The sequence below is a fragment of the Olea europaea genome, chromosome 11, assembly GCF_002742605.1.
Source record: "Olea europaea var. sylvestris chromosome 11, O_europaea_v1, whole genome shotgun sequence".
Taxonomy (NCBI): Eukaryota; Viridiplantae; Streptophyta; class Magnoliopsida; order Lamiales; family Oleaceae; genus Olea; species Olea europaea.
The window spans coordinates 32257569-32266355 of record NC_036247.1 but is presented as its reverse complement, the minus strand read 5'-3'; the positions used below and the strand labels follow the sequence as shown (position 1 = coordinate 32266355).

At 42.2% G+C, this 8787-nt stretch overlaps 1 protein-coding gene across 1 annotated transcript; it reads left to right on the top strand.

Moving 5' to 3' along the window:
* Positions 1-685: 685 nt before the first annotated feature.
* On the top strand, positions 686-2046 carry LOC111404731. Its single transcript, XM_023033497.1, has 4 exons — positions 686-911; positions 1033-1171; positions 1213-1484; positions 1583-2046. The coding sequence occupies exons 1-4, from the start codon at positions 686-688 to the stop codon at positions 2044-2046; spliced, it is 1101 nt and encodes a 366-aa protein (XP_022889265.1).
* Positions 2047-8787: the final 6741 nt, after the last annotated feature.

The following is an 8787-nucleotide window of genomic DNA, read 5'->3' as shown; positions in this document are numbered from 1 at the left end:
GAGGTAGATTCGCCCCGGTTGAGGAATTGGAAGTGGTCGAGCTCGAGCATGGAAAAATGGTAACTATTGGTCGAGATCTTAAGGCCAGTCTCCGAGAGGAAGTCATCAATTACCTATCTCGCAACATCGATGTTTTTGCATGGAAGGGCGAGGATATGCCAGGGATAGACCTCGAAGTAGCGGTCCTTAGGCTCAACATAAGCCCAGTGGCCAAACCTGTTAAGCAAAGAAAGAGGCGGTTTGCGCCGAAAAGACATGTGGTCATTTAGGAAGAGATCGGCAAACTAGTGAGAGCGGGGTCATAAGGAATGTCCACTACCCCGATTGGCTCGCTAATGTTGTTCTTGTGAAGAAGGCCAGTGGCAAATGGAGGGTCTGCATCGACTTTACGAATCTCAATAAGGCATGGTCTAAAGACTGTTACCCACTCCCCAAGATAGACAATCTTGTGGATAACACGTCTGGACATAAGCTGTATAGCTTCCTAGATGCATTCTCAGGGTATCATCAAATCCTCATGGCCAAGGAAGACCAAGAGAAGACTTCATTTATGGCTGATTCAGCCATAAACTGCTACAGGATGATGCCGTTTGGGTTGAAAAATACTGGGGCAACATAGCAGAGGCTCATCAGCGAAGTCTTCGCTGATTTGATAGGGAAGAACATTGAGGCCTATGTTGACGATATGGTGGTAAAGAGTAAGAAAGTAGAGCATAACATATCCGACCATGAGGAAGTGTTCACCCTACAAAAATATCGGATGAAGCTCAACCTAGAAAAGTGTGTATTCGGTGTGGCTTCGAAAAAAATTTTGGGCTTCATGATCACTCATCGGAGGATCGAACAAACCCTGATAAGATCCAGGCCCTGGCAGCAATGGAATCACCTAGGACTAAGAAAGAGGTTTAAAAGTTGATAGGTAGGGTAGCAACCCTAAACAGATTCATGTCCCGAGCAGTAGACAAGTGCATCCCTTTCGTCAAAGCTCTCAGAGACAGCTAATCCTTTGAATGGAATGAGGAGTGTGAGAAGGCTTTTCAGGAGCTAAACAGACATTGGATTCTCCTCCTACCCTCACTAAACCAGAGTCCGGGGACACTTTATTTTTGTACTTAACTGTGTCTCAGAACGCAGTGAGCAACTTCTTGGTAAAAGAGGTCAACAGAGCCCAGTAACCCATTTACTATGTAAATATAGTCTTACTTGATGCAGAGACAAGGTACACTTTGGCCGAACAGCTTGTCCTTGCCCTAATAGTGGCAGCACGAAAGTTTCAGCAATATTTTCAGTCTCATCCCATTGTGATGCCACTAATCAGCCTCAGAAACACATCCTTCAAAGGCCAGACATCTCAGGTAGGTTACTAAAGTGGGCAACTGAAGTTGGAGAGTTTGACATAGAGTTCAAACCCCGTCCATCCATCAAAGCCCAAGCCTTGGCGGATTTCATTGCAGAACTCACCCCAAGGCCTGGGGGGCCAGATGGTAGCTCGAGCACTAGAACAGATGTTTGGCAAACGGAGCATCAAACTCCTCGAGCTCGGGTACCGGGGTCATCATCACAAGCCCGAACATGCTCACAGACATTCAGTGTGTACTAAGGTTCGAATTCAAGGCAACCAATAATGAAGCAGAGTATGAAGCTGTCATCATAGCCATAGAACTTTCCATTAATCTCAAACTAGAAAGCATCAAAATCTTTAGTGATTCCAAGTTGGTGGTTGGCCAGATTGACGGTACATTCGAGAAGAAAGACGAGAAAATGAGCTTATACTGTTTAAAAGTTTTTGATTTCCGATGGAAATTGAAGAGCTGTGAAATTTTGAAGATGGCCCGAGCTGACAAGTGCAAGGTAGATGCCTTATCAAGGCTGGTGTTCATAGGAGTAGATGGACTTGACAAGACAGTACATGTTAGAGTTGTGGCTGAGCCCAGCATCAATCCAACCATCGGGGTAATGGACTTTGATCATGAGCCGTCATGGATGGAACCAATTGTTGATTTCATAACAAATGATGGACCTAATTGTGGATTTCATAACAAATGATGGTCTTCCAGAAGATCCTTGAGCAGCTAGAATCATTTGTTCGAAAGCTCCAAGGTATTGCATTATCAATGGGGTCTTATTCCGTAGAAGCTTCACACTTCCGTACCTTAGGTGCCTTACACCCTTGAAATCCTCCCAAGCCCTAGAGGAAGTTCATGAAGGAGTATGTGGGAACCATCAAGGGGCTCGGTCGTTGGCCTTTAAGCTCATAAGGTATGGATATTACTGGCCTACCATGAAGAAGGATGCCGTAGAATATGTGAAGAAATGTGACAAGTGCCAGAGATTTGGCAATGTTATCCACTCTCCCCCCGAGGACCTCACTAATATCAGCTGCTCAGCCCCGTTTGAGCAATGGGGAATAGATATCCTCGGACCGTTTCTAATAACAAGAAGACAATTGAAGTTTGTGATTATATCAGTTGAGTACTTTACCAAGTGGGTGGAGGCCGAGCCCTGGGCAACGATCTCGGAGCCCAAGATAAGAGATTTCGTTTGGAAGTCCATCATATGCAGGTTCAGGATACTGAAAGTTCTTATAACTGATAATGGCCGACAGTTTGACAATGCACAATTCAAGGATTTCTACTCTAACCTAGGGGTTGACCACCGTCTGACACCAGTTTCTCATCTTCAAAGTAATGGTCTAACTGAGGTCACCAATCGAATTATATTACAAGACCTCCGAACAAGGATATGAGATGCAAGGGATTCCTGGTCCGACAAATTGTCCTCCATACTTTGGACTTACAGAACATCCCACAGGACTGCCACTGGAGAGACCCCCTTCATGTTAGCTTTTGGAATCGAAGCTACCATTCCTATTGAGATAAGGTTACCAAGTCAGAAGACCTGATCTCGAAGAAACAGGGCGCACCACTGAACATCTTGACCTCTTAGAAGAAGCTCGTAATCAAGCAGCCTTAAGAATGGCCTCTTACCAAGACAGAACAGCAAAGTATTTCAATAGAAAAGTAAGACCGCGAAGATTTAGAGCTGGAGATTTGGTGTTAAGAAGGGCTGAAGCCGCTGGTCATGCTCCGGGAAAACTCGGGCCAGTTTGGGAAGGACCCTTTGAAGTCATACGACAGCTCCCAAGAGGTGCATATAGTTTGAAGGATACTTCGGGAAGACCATTCGCAATGCCGTGGAACGCCGAAAACTTAAAAGTATATTACAAGTAACCCGCTCCACCATGTTTTAGAAATAAGGTCGACGTGCTAAGTCATTTTTTTTCAATAAGGCATTATGCCAAGTTTATTTATCGGCCTACGTGCCAAGTTAATTTTTTCAATAAGGCCTAAGTGTCAAGACAATTTATAGAGTATATTACCGTTAAAGTTAAATTCGATGATCTACAAATAAAAGCCTTGCCTCGCACAAGCAATTCAAGCCTTACCCCGTGCAAGCAACTCAAGCCTTGCCCCACACAAGCACCTCAAAGCCTTATCCCGAGCGAGCAAATCAAAACCTTGTCCCGAGCAAGCAAATCAAGGCCTTGCACCACGCAAACACATAAAGATACCAATCAGGGTAGACAATCCCAAGTTAAATTCTCGAGCACGAAGGTGATGAAACGTATAAAAAGGTAGGGTTGTCCTCAGGAATTCAGCTCGTGAATCACACCATAGGTCGAGACTACCCTTGACCACAGAAGCAAGGGAACAAAGATCAGTCATCAAAGGTAATAATCTCGAGCTTGTTACCTTTGAGCATCCGATCTATACTCAATATGCTTAACCAAATCCTCGGGATAAAGACCCAAAGTTAAGATTGAGCTTCTTACCTATCCGCCAGGTCAAGCTTACCCCAATATAATGATTGAGGTACGTCAATTACAATTGTCATTTAGTCCTCGAGATAATTTCCATATTAAGGAATGACCCTAAGATCGAGTTACTACCTTTGTTTGAAACTTCATATGGATTAAGTCATCGAGATTTTTGAGTAGTTTATAATCGTCATTCAATCATCGGGATAACGTGTTAATGGTCGAGATCATTGTCATGGTCGAGTTCATTACTTGGTATCAAGATTCTTATACAACGAAGTCATCGATATAAATTTCCCTATGATCGAACCTATGATTTATCAAACGATCATGTCCTCGAGGTTTGTCCTTGATGACATATCGACATTTTTTTATCGAGCATAGTGTAAAATGGACAATGCATAAAAGTTTAGCATTCATTCAAAAAATCACAAAAAAAGGCCCAACATTATGGTCGGGCAATGTACACAACAAAATATAATCGGGGTGGGGGCCTAGGATGTTTTTTTATTGGTCCTCATCCCCGAGAGCAGCATCACCATCCTCGAGCGTATCCTCATCCTCGACCACATCATCCACTGTGTTGTCGGAATCAGACAACTTGAGGGTCTCAGCTATGTCAGGGATCATCTTGAGCTCCTCAGGGGCAACCTCGGGCATCTTCATCCTGAAGAAGGCTCAAGCTTCTTTAAGGGCATGAAGGTACGAGCCTAATGCATACTCGCCCTTCAGCCTATCCATCTCCTTGGACTTTTTAAAGTCCTCGATTGTTGAAGCCCGAGCCTCATCAACCTTAGCCCCAAAATCTTTCTTGAGCTGTTCAAGCTCGAGCTTTAGTTCTTCAGCCTCGTCTTTGGCAGCCACCACTTCATCCCGAGCTTTCTTCAGCTTGTTTCTCGCATCTTTGCGCTCCCTCTAAAGCTGAGATCGAGCAGCCTCAACATTGGCAAGCTTCTTATCTCGAAGCTCCACGGCCTCAACCAACCCTACCATCTTGTGGGACTCGTCCATCCCTTGCAGTGAAATTCCTCGGGCAATGCTGAGTGTCTGACAATCAAAAATGAAAGAGGATAAGAACGGGAAAAATACTTGGCACAACATCATAAAGGGATCGACACATACTTTCAAGGTAAAGAGCTCGAGGGCCTTCATGCCCTCGTCAAACCTGACATCGCCTCTGTATTTCGCGACAATGCTCGGGACCAGATGGCATCATTCAAAATCCTCGATGATCGAGGCAACGGGAGGAATGGAGTCATCCTTGAGATCAACCACCTCGGGAGTTAACCAAGGAGGAAGTGGCTACGATGGCCTCGGAGTCTGTCTAGGAGAACTCCCCTGTTGTCGTGGAGGAAGAGGGCTCGGAGCTCGAGGCCTTGAACTCGATGATTCTCCTGGACCCCGAGGAAGAACATCAGTTGTGTATATCGGGGCCTCTTTTTCCCCTTCTTTTAACCTGGAGCCCTGACCTAGGGCTCCTTTGACTTCGAGCTCACTACTCGACGAAGAGCTGATAAATCAAAAGACATTTCTGCACAAAATGAAGTATTAGGCAAGAGCTTATGATCGAGCACAATTTATAAATTAATAGAGGAGTAAATATCCTACCCTCGAGGCCTTTTGCACACGCAAGTTCGAGGATGTCATCCCTGAGAATATCATCTATATCATATACCAAGGGCTCGAGATCCTCTAACATCTGTCGATCCCTCTCTAGAGTCTCGAAGTAGGCCTGTCCCTCACAAAACTTTGCTGTGTCCGGGATATCCCACAAGGGCCAGAAGGAAGATCGGAATCTCGAGCTATATTATAAAACCATTTATCCTTCCGCCCCTTTAATGAGCTAAGCATCCTCGGGATCCTATAGGAACCTTGGGAAGAAAGGTAGACGAAGCATGTAAACCTAGGGAGCTGTTTAAGCTTGGAGACCATTCTAGATAGGTCGAGGTATGGCGTGATACCTAGGTATCTACAGGCAATGAAGAAGTAAATAAGCATTCTCCACCCATTGGGCACTAATTGTCCTGGGCACATGGAATGCTCAACCAAAAACCCAACAAAAAATGGATGCACGAGCCACCTGAACCCAGCCTTTAAAGAGTCCCTAAAAATCACAAACTCACCTTCCCGTGCCCTATTCATTCTATCCTCGGGGTCGAGAGCCCTATAGTCATTGTAGGGCATGAGCCCATATTTCCTCACCGCCTGTATAGCTAGATGTTCTTTAAACCTACTCTGGACGTCGGGAAACTTAAGCTCGACAATGTATGGCTCCCTAGGTCGAGCATTTAAAGGAACAACTACAGGTATTAACTGAGCCCTAAGGTCCTTAGAGTCGCCCGAACTCTCAGATCCCCGATCACTCTTAGTGCTCGACATCTCTCTTCAATTTAAAACTAAAGAAATAACTTAAAAGTCCAAAGCCTTACCTCAAGGAACCTGACGCCCAAACAACAAAAGCTAAGTTTATAGCTCGACCCCGATCTTACACTTGAAGATTCACAGAGAGTAGAAAGTGAAAAATGAATAGGAATAAGGGGTATTTATAGGACCTTGGGAGGAGACCAAGGGTCAAATCAACCTCAGCCTTTGACCCATGCCACGTGTCTCCCATCTAGGAACCCCTCATTTTTTACTGGAACAGCTCATGCTCTTGCTATTTCCACACTGAAGTTTCCTCGAGAACATTAAAACATTGACGACATAACTTATCAGCAAATTGAGCTCTATGCATCTCGCACCCTGACATAACTTCCTTAGCCCGATCCCACGGTCGGATGCACGAGGGCCAGTGATATGACAAGTTTTGGTTATGCTCGATCATTTATCCTGAGGACTTTTTTAATGAACTTACGATTCCATAAATGGATTGCTCGAGCATATACTCCCCCAGGGTATAATGCTCGAGCACTTCTAGTCTTGCTGCTTCAACATTTTATGATCCATGTTCTCGAGCATGAGTATTCCTCGGGTATATGTTCTCCTCATAGCCTACGATTGTGGACCCTTTAGAATTCCAATGTAATTGGGACTCTAACTCAACCATATTACTTAATAATTGACTCCCACAAGGATTTTATCCCAAACATAATTATAGCATCGGTCCGATTCCTTCACAGGACTCCGTTGGATAGAGATACCCAACTAGTTGAGTCCCACTAGGAGAAGTCGCTTACTACTATAAATACAGGACCATGAGTCATTGATCAGGTACGTTCTCATTATTTTTAGTATATAGCCTCACGCACATAATTCCCTTTCTGATTTAAGCATTGAAGGGGCGACGAGAACATACCTTGTTGGTTTTGTTTCAGGTATCGAAAGATTACGATCGTGCTCATTCAAAATCCTCAAGCTTGGGAAATCAACAGGTATGATTTTTGGTAGCATCAGGAACCATTGTAAAAGCAGTTGAGCTTTCAATAATCCGAGTGATTCCGCGTATAGGTGAAGATGTGAGTAATTTGATCTTTACGCAGGTTGGTTTTGTGTTTTTCTATTTACATTTTGTGGGTGATTGTGATGTTTTATTTGGAGTGTGACATTTTGAAATTTGAGGTCCACGAGAGATGTAGAATAAAATATGATGTTTTAAAATTAGGACAATTAATCTTATTGCAATTTTCTTTAGAAGGGACCGGTTCCCATCGGCTTGTAGATAAGCATGTGAGAAAAGAATTTAAACTCGACTGAGACCAAGCCTCGTAGGCCATTTTTTGGTGCTAAGAAATATTGAACATAATAAGTAGTATTACAAGGTTACGGTCTAAAGTCAAAAGTTTATCAGAAGTTTGGTCTAAAATTCTTGAAAAATTAGTTTTTTATAATTATATGGGACCATAATCTGACAAACGAAAGATCATTCGGGCATGTTAAATGGGTGACGGAGATGGTATAGCAATTGGATGGAACGCCATCTCCAACCCTACACCAAAATTTGCATAAAATTAAAAATTATTTCCAACCATTATACCAAAATGTAAACTAAATAAATAGGTTTAATCATTTTCTTCTATTTTTTCATTCTTAATAATTTATTTATTTTACAAATACATAAATTACTAAATAAATAATTACGTTAAATTAAAGAAAAGATTAAATTTATTAATAAATATAAAAACACAGTACAATTAGTGAAAACGCAACAAAAATGAAAATATTAAATCAAATAATAAAAATTATGTGATAACAAATATATTACACAAATGATACAAATACCCTATATCAATTACTTTGGCAAATGCAAAAAGATCAAATTTGACTATGCACCATTTCGTGTAAAATGGCACCACATTGGAAAACTTTTGTACCAAATTTTGGTAATATTATTCAGTGTTTTGGTGATAGCATTGGAGATGCCCTTAGGACACCTAACATAAACCAAACCTTGTGTTATCATGTAATTTTAATTGTTGGTCATTGTCAATCTCACAATAATCAGATCAAGCTATCAACCATCTCAATTACCTTTACGTTCTTGCGCCGTATATACATTGATACACCATTACGAGGCAAATGCTGTCATTCTAGAAAAAGGTCTAACGACCATTTGTACTGCAATGATTTAATCATTGCTAGAATAAAACGATCAAGTGCTAGAGATTAAATTGCACCTTTTGAGTACAGTTGACTTGCATCAAGTCAAAGAAGATGAGGCATGTGGTCAAGATAAGTTAAGAAGATGGTGTTGGTCGGAAAAACAAAGCGGGCTTGAGATCAGAGAAATGATTGTTCGCCGTCGAAGGTAGCAATGTCGGTGGAAAACAACACAAAATGGGATGGTGTTAAATTTTGGGATGGAATAACATAGTATCAACTATCAAATATGTTATACAAATCAAAAAAATAAGTAACATACATATAACTCTACAAGTAACGCATAATCACCCTAAAGTGTCGTTTTTATTCTAATGTTTCTTTACAAGCAACATAGTAGCGCATGTTACCCGAATATATAACCAGTAAAAATG

Bases quoted from the DNA above. Each gene is read 5' to 3' on its own strand.
- LOC111404731 (XM_023033497.1), top strand. From the start codon at position 686: ATGGTGGTAAAGAGTAAGAAAGTAGAGCATAACATATCCGACCATGAG. The intron at 912-1,032 runs GTTGATAGGTAG...GAGTGTGAGAAG, and splicing joins ACTAAGAAAGAGGTTTAAAA to GCTTTTCAGGAGCTAAACAG. The intron at 1,172-1,212 runs GTAACCCATTTA...TACTTGATGCAG, and splicing joins AAAGAGGTCAACAGAGCCCA to AGACAAGGTACACTTTGGCC.